The following is a 16,212-nucleotide window of genomic DNA, read 5'->3' as shown; positions in this document are numbered from 1 at the left end:
ATGTAAGATTCACGTCGTGAGTTCGCAACCGCAGAAGGCAGAATCGTACCCATCGGGGAGAAATCCAGTCAAAATATCCTTGGGTTTTACTCCTATACTACTTCCAAACACTTAGCATGAACATTCAAAGGTTATTACGAACTGTAAAGAATTAATTTCGTCATTTAACAAACCCTAACCCTAAGTTCCTCTACTAGAGCAAAAATTAAACTTAATAATCAATAATTGGTACCTTTGTTGGAAGTATTACGTAAGCACAAGGAAGATTAGTGGATTTGTCGGCTAAAATCGCAGCAATGGGGACCAAGGGGGGACCAATTTCTGCTTCCACTTTGTGAACAATAAACAATTGAAAGGGTTTACTGGTTTCCAGGGACTTATTATGTGGTCCCGTACTTTTAAAAATTCACGTCATGAATTCTGTAAGATTCACGTCGTGAATAGTGTCTGGGCTTAAGTTTGGGCCATGTACTCACGGACTGATCTTGGGCTTGCCAGTCTAATGGGTTAAGCCATATCATGGATTATGTGTCCGGTTCATTCACAATTCACGTCGTGAACGACTAACTATTCACGTCGTGAATTAAGTCTGGAAAATCAACTTTTGACTTTGAACTAAGTTCTCAATTATTACTACTTCCGTTTTAAGGTCCCTACATTTTGTTCTAATAGAGTTGGATGACTTGATCTAAGTTTTTAAAACTAAAATGCAAAAAGAAAAAGAAAAAATTTTCAAACCAAACTCGGGTTGCCTCCCGAGAAGCGCTTCTTTTTCTTGGAGTCTTGAGCTGGACTCCGTGCCTCCTACGTTGAGTCCTCGGAAGAATCCACCACTAGGATCTTTTGTTCCTTGAATCGCCTCTTGTAAGCTTGAACTCGCCTTTTATATGCCTTCTTTGAATTTTCTTTTTTAACTTTCTCCTCTTCTTCAAGCTTGCGTTTTGTGCCCTTAGTTTCTTCCTTGCACCTCATCGCATCCTCCTCTTCTTTCACCACCGGCTTTGTCACTCTTGAAGTGACCTCCTCTTCATCACTTGTCATCTCCTCATCCTCTTTACTCACCCAAGAAGGTGGACTTTTGTAAGCTATGACTTCAACCAAAAATGGAACAGATGCTCTAGGTTTTGTTCTTTTGACTTGATGAACTGCCTTGATCTCTTCTTCCATAAGCTTCTCCAGTTCTTCTAGTTCATTGTCTTTGTTAATTGTGAACACCTCTTCTTGAACATGTTCCTTTGAGAAGCCATCTTCTATCCAAAAAACTTCTTTTTCATCTCCAACTCTCAAGGTGAGCTTAGACTCGCGGATATCAACAAGGACTCCGACAGTGTTAAGCAATGGCCGACCAAGGATTATTGGAACATCCAGATCTTCTTTCATGTCTAAGACTACAAAGTCTATTGGAAAAACAAAATTTCCAATTTTCACCAAAATATCCTCCACGATGCCGCAGGGTTGTGTCGCCGAACGATTCGACATGTGAATCTTCATTTTTGTAGCCTTCATCTTCTGAATCTCTAATTTTTGATAAAATGAAAAAGGCATTAGATTAATGCTAGCCCCAGAATCGGCTAAAGCATTAACCTTCATTTTATTCCCAAACTCACATGGAAGAGTGAGGCGTCCAGGATCCCCCATCTTTTCTGGTGTTTCTCCTAACACAGCTTTTGAAGTTTGTTCACTTAGAATCACTATAGACTGCTTCTTTAATTGCCTTCGAGTGTCTATCAAGTCTTGCAGTAATTTTTTATGCTCGGGAGTTTTGGATAAAGACTCGACAAAGGGAGTATTAATCGGGATCCCCTTCACATGCTTGACAAACTCTCTATGCTCTCTCTCAAGTGGACTAAGGGTAGCTTGGGAAGGAAAAGGCAAAGGCGGCTGATAAACCGAACTAACTGCAGAATTTTGCTGTTCATGACGGGCCCACGTCGTGAACATATAAGGTTCACGTCGTGAATTCTGGAACTCAGCAGCTTCATGATTTTCGAGCTTGATCTTCTTCATCTTTTGATCGGGCTTCTGTGGTTCTTCTTCCAATGCTTCCAGGAACTCCGAGATGGCTTCTTCTTCGGTGTCTATGGCCATTACATGAGATTGGGTCTTCGTTTCGGTATTTTTCGGGGATAACTTCTCATGAACTAGAGTGGCTAGTTGACCAAATTGTATTTCAAGGTTATGGATGGAGGCTTGTTGATTCTTTATCAAAGTTTGTTGTTCCAGAATGGCAGAATCAGTGGCATCGTGTCTCTTTTCCGAAGCTTCCATAAACTTCATTAAAATGGTCTCTAGGTCGGGTTTCTTCTCGGCTGGTGGCTGCTCCTTTTGATAAAGTCCTCGACCTGTCTGCCTATACTTCTCTTCTTTTTGCTTCTTATACTCCTCATATGGCAGCCACTCCTTCTTCGGTTTCCTCCAGTCCTCATCAAACTTATCCCAACTAGAGTAGCACACTTGAACCTTTCTGTTCCCATATTCATCTGCATTGCAGTCCTTTGTCAAGTGTGGACCACTGCATCTCTCGCAACCCACTCTTATGGCATGTATCGACTGGTCCATCTGTGTTATCCTGCGGTCCATATTATTCAGCATGGCCATGACCGCTACTATTTCTTCAGTTTGGGCCCCTCCTCCGCCTTTGATTCCTTCTTGCCTCATGTTGTGGTATTCGCGAGAATGCTTCGCGAATTCTTCAATTAGCTCATTGACCTCCCTTGGATTTTTCTTTGTCAAAGGTCCTTGAGAATCAAGGAATTGTCTTGTCATCACGTTGACCCCATCATAAAAGATTGACATCTCTTGCTGCACATTTAGATCATGCTGAGGGCAATTTCTAAGCAAGCCCTTGTACCGCTCCCATGCTTCGTATAGTGACTCCCCCGGCTGTTGCTCAAAGTTGGCTATTGCCTTCTTGATTTTGGCTATCTTGGATGGCGGGAAAAACTGGTCCAGGAATTTCTCATGCATTTGTGCCCAAGTGGTGATTGTACCCGGTAGGAGTGCTTTTAACCACTCCTTAGCAGCTCCTTTGAAAGTGATGGGAAGCATCCTAAGCAAGACTGTGTTTCTGTTGACATTTGGGACATTGAAGTAGTCCGCAATGTCATTGACTTCATCTAGATGCTTAAAAGCATCCTCATGATCTTTCCCGAAAAATGGGATGTCCTTCAGGGCAATCAATATGTGTCCCTTCAGCTCGAATGTGGCAGTGACAGGTATTGCGGGTTGGACTAAACCGGGACCCACATCTTCTCGGATCCGCTTCTTGTAAGCTCCCATGGACATTTCTTCAATTGCTGCCATCTCGTTCCTTGGCTCGTTCTCGGGTTCGCTCGTGTGTTCTTCAAATTCCGGCTCGGTATCGTATTCGGACTCGGTTTGGACGGGTGTCTGATCCAAGTACTCAATATTGCTCTTGTGCCTCGCGGATGAACTTGACTCTCCTATCTTCTTTCCCGACTTCCTTGAAAAGGCTGACTTCAATTCTTGCAAGGGCGTCTTTTTCTTGTGAATCGCAGACTCGGGATCTTCAAGTGGTGGCACCAAGGGTGTGTTTGAGTCTCTGGTCATGAACTCCTGCAACTTGCTAAACTAAAAACGTAAAAATGGACTAAAATAAGAAAAACTAAAAACTGAAATCTCAGCTTTCACGTCGTGAGTTTATTAAAACTCACGTCGTGAACTCTGTGACAGAAACAGAAAAAATAAACTAAGCTAAGCTAGCAAAAATAAATAACCAATTAACCTTTTTGCAGATTTTATTCCACAAAAGGGGCGATTAATATGATGCAACTAAATAAACTAATAATCTAAGCCGTTCCCCGGCAACGGTGCCAAAAACTTGATGTGCACAGAAGTACTCACTAATTTTAATATTTATAACCTAACAAACTTAACTAACTATGCACTTATAGGCAGTGTACCTAGTCAGATTACAGTATAGCTTGGGTAAGTCGGGTGTCGATCACAGGGAACGGTGTTACTAATTAATTTACTTACTATTAAATTAACCTAATTTTTAACAAGTTTAAAGGGGGTTTTACCTGATTTTACAAGATCAGATGAACTTAAATTCAAATTCAATAATTAAAAACACACACTCTTGTTTAGTTTGAATCCACTTCTCCCTTATGGCTAGCTAATGATTACGGATTATTAAGTTGGTTTTTTAGCTGTATTAGTAATTTAGTTCTAACTTTACCAATAATTAACTAATTCATGTCAAACCATGTATGTTCACACATAATTAACACAGAACTAATTATGAATGTAAATATGATATGTAAGATTTGTTATATAAACGCAATTATGATCACAATACACGTTCTCTAGCACTGCTAAGCTTATTTATTCTAATTACTAACTAAGATTGGTCAATCCTAGCTCTAACAATTCAATGTTCACTAAATCATTAGGTAAACAGGTTCATGCAGTTTAATGGTCACTAAGCTACACAGAACATGCAATCAAGCAATTAGATCAACAAACAGTAGCATGCTAGGTTATACAAATCAAACACAAGCAATTTTTACCAACTAAACTTAATCCATAAACATATAACTATTCATAAGTTTAAAGCTTCATCTAGCTAAACAAGAGTAACTAGATTCAGCTGCTCATCATAGCAACTAAACCAACACAACTAAAAATAATGAAAGACATGTTCTTATTTAACCAAAATATAAACCTTTATTCTTTTTGATGTTGAAAACCTTCTTCCAGAACCTTTCTTTCGCTCCAAATCGTCTTCTAGAACTCCTTCCTTCTGCCCAAGGTTGACTTTATTCGTAATGGTCAAGGATTTATATAGTTGCTGATATCCATAAATTCACGTCGTGAATAGTAAGAAATTCACGTCGTGAATTGTAGATAACCGTGCCCGTCAAGGATTCCTTCACCCGCGTACATATCTTCTAGAACCAACGATTCACGTCGTGAATCCTTTAAGTCTCACGTCGTGAATAGTCTTTTTCCAGATTTACTTCACTTTTACTCTTTTAATTCCCAAAGTTTCCTTCTTTAACGCTTTCAGTCCCCTTTTCTTCAAAATGTCTTCTTTTTGGCTGTAAATAACATTTAAGCTCATAAGTACCATTATTCTAAACAAATTACCGACTTTTTAATAAAAATGTACTTAAATATTGCCTAAAAATAAGTATAAATATGACAATATCAAAATACCCCACACTTAGGCCTTGCTTGCCCTCAAGCAAATTTAAACTTAATCCTTGATTACTAACATCACATGGAACAATCCGACTCTAGCTCAACCATTATGCCAAGACCTCAACGCATGCATTTGTGTCTAAAATTTTCCTAAAGTACCCCCATACTTTAAATACTCACAATCTTCATAAACACTCGCCCACTTTTTCCGAACAATGCTCATTTTATGCAACCCTCCGAATCCATCCGTAGAAAACCTCCTTGTCCTCAAGGTATCTTTAGTTGAGCAACCTAAGCATACATAATCTAGAATTACAATCATTGATACCACTATGGAGCTCTTTCGGAATTCTTCACTTCTTTGACATTTGATCTTTGATTTCTTTGAATTCACCACCTTATTTAATTTGATTTATGGTAACTTCAACTTTTGAATTTCTTGGAATTTTGATCTTTTGATCTTCACTTTATTTGCTCCAAAATTCTTCACTTTTTTCTCGTAATTCTTTTTTTTTTTATATATTTTTTTTAACATGTACCTCTCTTTTTTCACTCAAAACTTACATGCTTAAGCAGAGACGCTCAACCTCAACCTTTATTGGTTAATGATAATAATTTTTCTGGATACATTTCAGGTTTAGGCTGCTAAACATATTGCATCCCTCAAACCAAGCGGGGTCATGTTTTTGTGCCATGATTTCACTAAAATAAGGGAGGCCACAAATGCAGTATAACGTATATTGGCTCAACTAAACATTTGAACTTTCATCGGATCATCCCACATAATACTAGCAATTATAGCTCAAATTATTATTACTAGATTCAATTATTAAAAATTCAAAATTTTCAAAATTTTCAATTTTGACTATCAAATTCTATGGTTATCTAGAAATTTACTTTTTCTACCCCACACTTATTTCATACAATGCCCTCATTGTATGATTTAAAGATACTTAAAGAAAAGGGAGAAAAAGGAACAGACTCCCCTGAGATAGTGGCGTGAACATCTCCAAAAGTGTGGAAAACGTGCATCTTGAATATGGACTCCAAAAATAGAAACTTGGTTCTTGAACTCAAAAAATAAGGAGTGTACCGGGAAAACACGAAATCGAGCCTTCAATCGTCTTCAAATATGGTGTAAGTCTTCAAAAGTAGAATGACCAATGTGGGAAAGCATATGCCACATTGCATGGTGGTAAAAAAAATTAGTCAAAATAATCTTGAATATATTGACAAGAAGAATAGCATCAACCCATAGAAGACTAAAATGTCAAGGGCCTTGAATCTTGTAAAAATCTAATATTCACGACGTGAGATCGAAACTTAGCGTATTCTGAAAACCTCCTGATAACTAACTCACGACGTGAATAATAAACGTTCACGTCGTGAAAACTGGACAAGCAGAAAACATTGCTCAATTCTTCTTCTAATGTCTTAATGTATTAAGACTCTTCCAAAGTCATCAGTTTATGACTCTTTCACTGACGCTCCACTCTCTTAACTCACCCCACACTTATTTTGAAAATATGGGTCTCGACTCTCGGCATTAAACACTCCCGGCTAAAAACGTACGCATTCATAACTCGCTATCCCTCCTAGGCGCTCCTTAGCAATTTCTGAGAAACAATCAACAACGAAGAATAAAAGTAACATAATATTCAAAGTAGTTCTTACAATCCCATAAAAACAAACTAAAAACAAACTAAAAACAAACTAAAAACAACTCAAACAAAATAACGATCAATCATCTTCCTCATTTTCATGCGTTCCACTGGTACCAGCTCCATCACCTCCACGACCACCATACTCCGACCATCGTGGGCAAATCGGGTAATGATACCCTAAATGAGGCGGCTGCTCCACCCCAAGATGCCGAACAACATTCTCCATCATGCCGCCTATCCAATTCACACTCAATGATAACTGGTCAAAGTAACCAGCCATATCACCCCCAAAAGGCGCACCAACCATGGAAGCAGGTGGGTGTATCGGCTGCCCGCGGTCTCCCCTTCCTCTCACGTTCCTGAGCCTCGGTCTCGGCTCTGGCACAAGTTGATCGGCTGGCTGATCATCCTCATCATCACCCTCAACATCTGATGGAACTATGCCCCAATGCGATCCAAAATTTCTGACCACCCGCATAGTTTCCAAATATCCCATACCAAAGTCATGGTCGTCCACACACGTCATGGATCTAGTAATATCGGGAACAACCAAATGATACGAACGGGCCAAACGAGTAACAAAATGCCCCCCACAAATGGGGCTCCCAGGGCGCGAACTCGCGGCAGACCCGGCCAGAAAACGAGCTAGAAAATACGGAATGTTGCAACAGACACCAGGCTGTAAGATGCACCATAAGAAAAATAAGTTCTGCTTAGTCACTTTGTCACCATGCCTCTTATGGTTGATGGAAAAGGTAATGAACCGGTGGAGTAAACGATGGATCGGGGACCGAATACTGCTCTCGGGAGATACTCCGGAATTAAACATCCCGGAGGCAATGTTATGCCAAAAAGAATACCCGTGACACCCTCCACATATCCTCTAGCAGCCCCACTCAAAAACATGCCAAACTCGGGAGTCATAGCCTCCTGTCGATCATACAGTCCTACTCTCCAAGCAAACTCAACCAGGCTGCACTCCTGGTACTCTCCCCCCAATCAAAATACCAACGCCTGTGGCCAATGTGGATCTTGGACCGTTTCCTGAAATGTCACCGTTGCGAAAAACTCGACACAAAACTCCTTGTAGACCCGCTCTTGCACCCAGAACAGATTCTGCCAACCAGAACAGGTAAACGAATACCCATCTCCAATGAATATCTTTGTCAAGAACGGGCCCACCCGGTCTATGAGCCCTACTTCCCTCAATCTTGTCCAATTGACTGTTGGAGCAACTACAATTTCCCTATTGTAAAGCCACCCCAATCTGTTGTTCCAACAGGTCAAAATCTTCTTACTAACTCTCGATCCTCATGTTAGTTGCTGAAGACCACCGACGATTAGCTTCAACGCCGATGATTCTAACTACCGGCTTCATTTCACCTCCTGTTACAAATTCTAAAGAATACAAGCCCCACTCCAGCGACCTAGGTTAGTGTTCAATTATTGGGAGCCTCTTCATTTCATCCTCTACAAATCAGGCTTTCAGACTTGGGAGTACAAGTATTCTCCTTTCATTTCAGACATTCGTAATGATTCTGTAAACGTGGAACAGTTGTGAATTTACATTTAATTCAAATGAAGAGTATGCCTTTTGATTTTATGTTTTTGTTTACAGGTACTCTAATTTTATAGTCAATGAGGTGGATTTGGATGGAAATGTTGTTCATTTGACTTCCTTAGATGCACCAATGGAGGTCTGTTACCATCTCTTATCATCTAATTCACAATCATATCCATTCATCCTTACATCTGAGTTTAACGATGTACATTTTTTCGATTCAGACAACAGAGGAACATGAATCAAAGACTACAAATCAACCAAATGGTAACCATTTTAGTGAAATTGAATCGTTTAGAGCCCTAGTTGGTGACTCTGATGCCAACTCCCTGAAGGGGTTTATAGATAAGATAAATTCAAATGATGAAGATGGAGTTATAGTTACCAATACCTCCATTGTTCTTTCTCCAAGTTCTGATAAAGTTCATCGTACAGTAGGAATCTCTTTTATCAATGTTTCTTTTCATCAATTATAGCTAATCAATAGTATGTGTATGTGTAATTTACTAATAATTTGCTCCCTTTAGGCAGTTCATAATTTTTTTTAAAGAGAAACTCAAGTTCTTGGTTACAGACACAGTAGATGGACCTAAATCCTCATCATTGGCCTGAGCATCTTGGAAAGTTCCTCAGGTAGTGTCTATTATAGCAACATACTATCATATATTTGTTTATTATAACATCCTATTTCCTTTCATTAATGACAATATTTTACTTTTGAAGCTTTATATTCTTTATTAATGGCAATGTTTTCAAATATTCATCTCCAGATTTCATCTTTGTAAGGAAAACAAGGATACACAAGAGGCATTAGGGGTGATTGGAAAGATGCTTGGCGTTCAGGTTATTGTGCTTACACATCATTTTGAGTAATTCAATCGAATTGGTATTTTTTTTGTAGGAGATTAAATGTGCTTTTATGCAATAATGTTTCACATTCTTCCCGATTTATACAACAAAGTGGCTTTTTATACGGAATATGCAATGACATTTCTTTTAAGGCCCAAAGATGCAATATTTTACCTGATTATTAATTTTACTTTTTACAGCCAAGGGCATTCGGATTTTCTGGTACAAAAGATAAGCGTGCTGTAACAACTCAAAGGATAAATATTCTTTTTGTATCATTTGAGTTGTTACAACACGCTTATCGTCCTCTTCCTCCAAAGATGCAAGTGTTCTACATTTTCTCTCTATCTATGAAGTCTAACATTTTGGCATACTTGAAATCTCAGGTCATTCTAGTTAAACAGCGTGCAAACAAAGTGGCTAGTCTAAATAAAAGATTAATTGGAATTAAAGTTGGCGAATTTTCGTAAGTGCACTGAATTTTATTTATTAGTTTGTTTATTTTTGTTTATAAACAACGTGCAAACAAAGTGGCTAATCTAAATGTCTCTTTTGGAAGGAGGTATAGAAGGTTCACTGCCAACATCGCATAGAAGATCTCTTTATACATTGTCAATCTCCATGATAATCATCTCTTCTAAAGCTTTTGGTATTGTCCCACTTGTCCCACTGGCTAAGGCTACACTTTCTAATATGGTAAGAATTTGTCTATAAACTACTAAAATCTCATTTTTACCCTTGTGTAAACTATAAAACATTATGGTGTCATGCACAAAAATCCCTGTCAGCAGAATCACTGGCTGCTGCAGTTGTGAAACACTTGTAAACTGTTGTAGGGGTAAACCTGTCATTTTATTTACTTGTGGATTAACTTAAACATTGCAAGTGTATATATTGACTCAGAATGTGTTTATATGTGCAGACTGAAATAACTTCCATTAGGGAAGAGTTGCTTCACAAATTTATGCCTGATGATGATGTATGTCCTACAGAATATGGGTCGCTTCAAAGATGATGTACATCAAATCCTCTTGAATATTTATAATTTTGTTTTTTTTATTTTTTTTAAACCTTTTTACATATGATGTGTTGATTTCTGTAGGTTGCTCCACTCTTTTCACTTGATGATGATACCACTAAAGCAGATTTAGAAACGGTTTTTGATATGGACCTCTGGAGTGTCGATCAATTGTTAGACTTAGTAAGACTTTTTAGTTATTCTAGTTTATAATGACGATTATGATTATGATTATATGATCATAATTATTTATTTAAATCTTGTGTAGGTGATGGAATCTGCACAACAAGTCGGTAGAATGCCAGTATGCAATGCACCTAATATGTCTTTCTTGGAAATGACAAATCAAAATGAGAAGCAAACAAAAAAGTCCACTATGATGAGCATGAACCAGAGGTAAAACAATGGTGATACAAACAATCAATCGGTATATATATATATATATATATATATATATATATATATATATGCATACATATATACATATTGGTTTGATATGCCACTTATTTTTTTTTTTTAATCGATGGTTTGAATGAACACAATCTTTTAACATGTGAATATGTTTGATTTTGTAATTTGTATTTAGTTATGTCAATGAAAGTCTTCTTCTTGGTCAACTCCATGGAAATCGATTCACAATCACACTAAGGTTTGATAAGGCTGCATTTGTTAGATGTGTATTTTCAATGATGAGGATGATAGGGCATATATGCCTTTTGCATCTTTGTAGGGGGGTGGTTGCAAATTCTGAGGATACTGTAAAAGTAGCAACAAATGCTTTAGGAAAACATGGATTTGTAAACTACTTTGGTATGCAGGTAATAAGGTGTCACTCAAATGAATCAATTTATTTAAAAAAAGAAAAGAAAATGATTAATATATGGATTTTGAAACTGGATTCTGAAACAGAGATTTGGGAGTGGTGCTAAATTACTTAAAGGAGAATGGAAAGAAGCAGTGAGCATGATTCTTGATCCAAGGGATGGTGATATTCTTTTAGTTTCTGATATCATCATTTAAATTTATTTTTATAAATTGAGACAGAAATGTCATATGATTATTTGTTTTCTTTAATATAAGTTTTTAGTACATTATATTTGTAATAATATAAAAGTTATTAATTATATTTGTAATAATGTAGTGTTTTGAGATTGTATCAAATATTAATGTTTTGCAATTAAATTTAACATTTTATATATTTTGTAAATTTATTGTTTTAGCAATTTTGTGATGTGAAAACTGGGAAATTATAGAGAAAAAAGAGCAGCTGTATGAGCATACCTATAGAGACGACATATCGTCTCTACTGGTGCATCTACCACGACGACATATTGTTGCTAAAGGCTAAGGCGAGTCGACTACATCTCTATCTATGGAGACGATATGTTGTGTTTATACATATACCAATAGAGACGACATGTTGTCTCTATAACTTCATCTATGGAGACCAAAAACGTATAGCGACGAGCCAAAACAGGACGACATGTCGTCTCTAAAGGATACCTATTGCGACGATATTTATAACGACGACCAAAAAAATATATTGCGACGGGCTATGAGGACGAGAGCTGTAGGGACGTCATGTCCTCCCGGCCACCTATAGCGACGACTTTTTTAACCTATAGAGACGACATTTGTCGTCCCTATAGATCCCGTTTCTTGCAGTGGGTCCACTTTACCACTCTGAAATGCATGATCAAGTACATTCGGGGAACTCTAGACCATGGCTAACAACTTCATGTGTCCTCTATTACTAATGTTATTTCCTATTGATCATATTCCAAATAGGGAAGATATCCCCATACATGGTGTATTATGTATTTCTGGACATTAATGTTATATATTCGTCCTCTAAGCTCCAGGGTGTTATTTCTCAATCCAATATCTTTTCTAATGTATAGACCCATTTTGCATAGCTCATTATTTCCCTTGTAATCTTGTATTTATATAAGATTAGTGAGAATTTATAAGATTAGTGAGAATTTATCAGCTCATAGAGAAAACACCGTATAATGTAAGGGAAATAAACATTGATAGCTATATACAAAATTACATATTACATCCAAATAATCAAAAAATTGCCCAGTACCATCTAATATAAATTAGAAAAGATATTATGATATTGATTCTAAAGTTCAAAATAATACATAAACATGCATGTCTTAAATTGATACGAAAATTAAATTACATCAATCCCACATAAATTAACCATCGATCGATTTCGGATTTTCAAAATATTACATAAGGTCACATCAGTCCCTCAATTGCTTAAGCGTCATATCATATAGCTTCGAAATAAAGTCTACCTTGCTACTTCAATCCTGAAAGATCAAAACCCTAAAATACAAAACATGTCTCATTAGTCAAAAGTCAAGAAGTCATTAGCAAAAGTTGTGTTTGAAACTTTGAATTTCCCATTATATATTGAAGAGTTGAAGCTATTTTTTGGGTTCAAAGTAATAAATCGATGAAGGGCGCGTTAACAAAAACTGAAAGAGGAAAGAGATCAAGGTGACTAGAATGCCATTGTTTTCCTTCTATTTAATATTCAAGATTTCAAGGATCAATTAACTTATTGTCAAATTAAGCATACATCAGTTTGTTCTTTTATTCATGTATATAAGTATTTTAAAAATACATCTAAGAAAATAATTTTATCCAAATCTTCATCCCTACTTTATAACAAGAAAATTTGATGTGTTATTTGGATGTAAGAAATGATTTAATGAAGCAATATTTACATATTTAAAGTTTTAAGCAGATAACAGAAATATATTAATTATTAATAATATTCCATCATTCTTATTTGTTAATATAACCATGAAATATGGAAGTATACTTACGGTATTGATGCTTCCAGAGATGGATCCATTCGGTATATGCCCAGCCCACTGTTACAAAAACGAGAGATCATTTAATAAACGCAAATACAGATTAATATCTTACTATTTTTTATTATTTTAACAGTTTATAACACAAAAAATGTAATAATTTGTTATGATTTAATTAATTAAGCAGAAAATAGATGTAGAAACGGGATTACATTTTTTGCTGCGGTGCTGAAAGCTTCTCGATGAGGTATTTGAGGATTCGAAGCTTTGATGCGTTGTATTTCCTCTCTGATTAATCAAAATTTCACGAAAAGAATAAAGAAATCGAATATTAAATATTTGTCGAAAGAAAATGTTTGGTTTTGTAGAAAACTCACTTCATGAATCGATTGTAAGCAGATGGGAGCCTGTGTTTCTTCTCAGGTGCTGTATATATGGCCAAGAACAAGAAACATATTTATTTTAAAAAAATGATAATAAATTACTTGAGAGATGAAGAGGAAGCAACAGTGATCAGTACGTTTTACGACAAATGGAGCTTTTGGGGATGTGGGCTCGTTTGATGTAGATGACGAAGAAGATGAAGATTGGCCCCTTTTGAGATCACCAGAGAAAGCAGACTGCTTGCAAGTTTAACACATGAAAATGATCCTTAATTAAATCCCAGTTTAATTATTTAGGGTTATGTAAATTATATAAACGTATGTTCTTAATTTTCTTTTTTGGGTTATCATTAATTTATACGATTTGAAGATCAACGAAAGTACAAAAGCAAAGAGTTTAAACAAGATTCTTGGTATGTACTTACTACCTTACTTGAGGGGTACTTACAAAAAGTGTCGTTTCTTGTTTTTATGTTGTTGGTCTCTATAACCGTTTTAATTGATATTTTGAATCAAAACAATCATTATAGGCCAAAAAAAATCCCAAAATAAGGCTGTACATGCAACAATATATATAGACATCTATAACTGTTGTACTTGATTTTAGCTTTTAAAAAATCATTGTACTCGAATAATATTTGGGCAAAATCCTTTATATTTTGTAAGTATATATAATTCAAGAACATGGTTGTTATTAATACAAAGTATCAGTTATGATGACTACAAGTGATCATTAAAAAAATCAAGAGTTCTATGTCTTTTATAAAAATAGTCGTTTAAGATTTCTGCTTTGTAGCATCGTTTTCTTCTACGAACACAAGCTACAAACAAAGATTTGAGTAAATTGATTATCAACCGACCCTAATTCAAAAAATATATATATATAAAACAAATTAAGAGAAATTAACTTCCGATATATATACCATTTATTACAACAAATGGTCATTCTTATCAGCATAGATCATATCGTAAAAGCATTATGTTTTACAAGATGAAACAACAGTACCTGAAAAGGAGGAAGGGGAGGAGGTTGAAGAAGATGATCTGGAGGAGAAGGTCTAATGGTGAGAAACGACAAATTACTACAATGCCCACATTTCACTGTGACTGTATCCAGAAGTCTCTTGCATGGTATTCCTACCTGCAAAAATCATATTTATTCACCATAAATGTGTGCGTTTGCTGTGTGTAAATATATACACACATGCTCACATATATAATAAACTTTTTTTTTTGTATCTTTTATTATATATGTGTGCTTTCTTTTAATAAGATCTTATCGTGACTTGTTTCAATACAGAGATGAATAATCATAATCAAGCAATTGATATAATTGTTGATAAAGCAGTACCGCAAGAAGGGTATTGCAAAAGTTGCAACGAACGTAGCAAAGATGTTGATCCGAAGGAGCTGTTTGAACAGGCGGATCCATGCTTGCCACCCTCTCAGCTTGCACTTCAAAGTTCATGATCACACGAATGGAAACAATGATCGATTTGACAAAGTCTTGATGTATTAATCAGTGATTATCAATATCAATAGATATTGCACATGAAAAAGGATTCATTAGGGTTTTGATAGAGAGGAAGATATATAGGAGTGAAATGTAGGGCTAGGGAAGCTAGTTAGAGCATGAAAATGGATAAATTTAGGGTTTCTACAATGCATTCAGCAGTACATTCCTTTTTTGGTTTCCAAACAATTCACTTTTGCTCCATCCCTCTCGTATGAGGAACAGATGTGTATGTGAATATAATTAACTTCATTTGTTTTAAATATATTGATCTTAAGGTTATATCTTATACACGTCAAAAAAAAAAAAAAAAAATCTTAAAAATTACTTAAATTTACAGTCCATGTCAATATAAGTTCATTTATTTTCAAATATTTTAATGGAAAGTCGGTCGACATGCTTGCAATTATTTGCAACATCATAAATCCTTTTTAATTATTTAGGATTATTGTTTTAACAATTATTACAATTATATTTAACATATTAATTATTTTATATTAATTATTTTGAATGAATAGTCGAATTTAAAATAAAAATACAAATTTGGTTCAAGTGGTGTGACGAGCAAATGACATAAATTTTTTTTTTGCAGAATTACGTATATGCTATTGCTAAACATTTAAATATCGTATTTGTCCGACTTAAATTTTAAATATCGTATTTTTCATTCTTAATGTTTTTTAATATCGTATATAACCAAATCTATATTTTTTTGTTGATAATTTCTAACATTTAATTATCCATTTTTATATTCTTTAATCAGTTAAATTAAAATAAAAAATGAATGGACCACAATGCCTTTTAATCTTAAAACCATTTTTCCTACCTGTATTGATCGGTCGTATTGCCTTTCCCTCAAATCCCTAAAAGCCTTGTGCTGATCAGAGTTTTCACGGTCTTCAACGAATTGCAAACTTTGTCCGCCTCCCGGAGAAACCGATCAAGGAAGAAGTCGCTAGAGATACCTACGCCTCACGGAGAAAGTTATGTGGTGGATGATGCTGGCGTTCTTAATAGGGTAACTAAATCCGATTTGAAGAATATGTTGTCAGATTTGGAGTACAATAAGAAAAATCGCATTAATTTCGTTACTATAGTTCCAATTGAATCGAGTAAATCAAACAAAATCAGAGTTGGAAATGATTTAGAACAAGAGATCTAAATATAATTTGTTTGGCACGTTGTATTGCTTGATCAGTTGAATACAAGAGGTTGAAAAAGAATACG

General features: G+C 35.8%; 1 protein-coding gene and 1 non-coding gene across 2 annotated transcripts; one reads left to right on the top strand and one right to left on the bottom strand.

Annotated features, from left to right (window-relative positions):
- The first annotated feature begins 2,812 nt into the window (after positions 1–2,812).
- Positions 2,813–2,919, top strand: LOC145096643 (small nucleolar RNA R71). Its single transcript, XR_013704016.1, has one exon. It is a non-coding gene; the product is annotated as a small nucleolar RNA R71 (small nucleolar RNA).
- Positions 2,920–12,345: 9,426 nt separating this feature from the next.
- CRC (Plant-specific transcription factor YABBY family protein) lies at positions 12,346–15,198 on the bottom strand. Its single transcript, XM_079032681.1, has 7 exons — positions 14,824–15,198; positions 14,479–14,613; positions 13,610–13,709; positions 13,467–13,515; positions 13,302–13,377; positions 13,102–13,149; positions 12,346–12,595 (listed from the first exon to the last, which is right to left on the bottom strand). The coding sequence occupies exons 1-7, from the start codon at positions 14,938–14,940 to the stop codon at positions 12,569–12,571; spliced, it is 552 nt and encodes a 183-aa protein (XP_078888807.1). The 5' UTR covers positions 14,941–15,198; the 3' UTR covers positions 12,346–12,568.
- Between the last annotated feature and the right edge of the window lie 1,014 nt (positions 15,199–16,212).

The sequence above is a fragment of the Lactuca serriola genome, chromosome 3, assembly GCF_051521515.1.
Source record: "Lactuca serriola cultivar US96UC23 chromosome 3, Lser_US96UC23_V15, whole genome shotgun sequence".
Classification (NCBI taxonomy): Eukaryota; Viridiplantae; Streptophyta; class Magnoliopsida; order Asterales; family Asteraceae; genus Lactuca; species Lactuca serriola.
This window is presented reverse-complemented; position numbering and strand designations above follow the sequence as displayed.

Coding starts and splice junctions, on each gene's coding strand:
- CRC (XM_079032681.1), bottom strand. CDS start 14,940: ATGAACTTTGAAGTGCAAGCTGAGAGGGTGGCAAGCATGGATCCGCCT. Junction 13,150..13,301: donor TCAGCACCGCAGCAAAAAAT/GTAATCCCGTTT, acceptor TTTTTGTAACAG/TGGGCTGGGCATATACCGAA. Junction 12,596..13,101: donor TCTCTGGAAGCATCAATACC/GTAAGTATACTT, acceptor TTTGTATTTTAG/GGTTTTGATCTTTCAGGATT.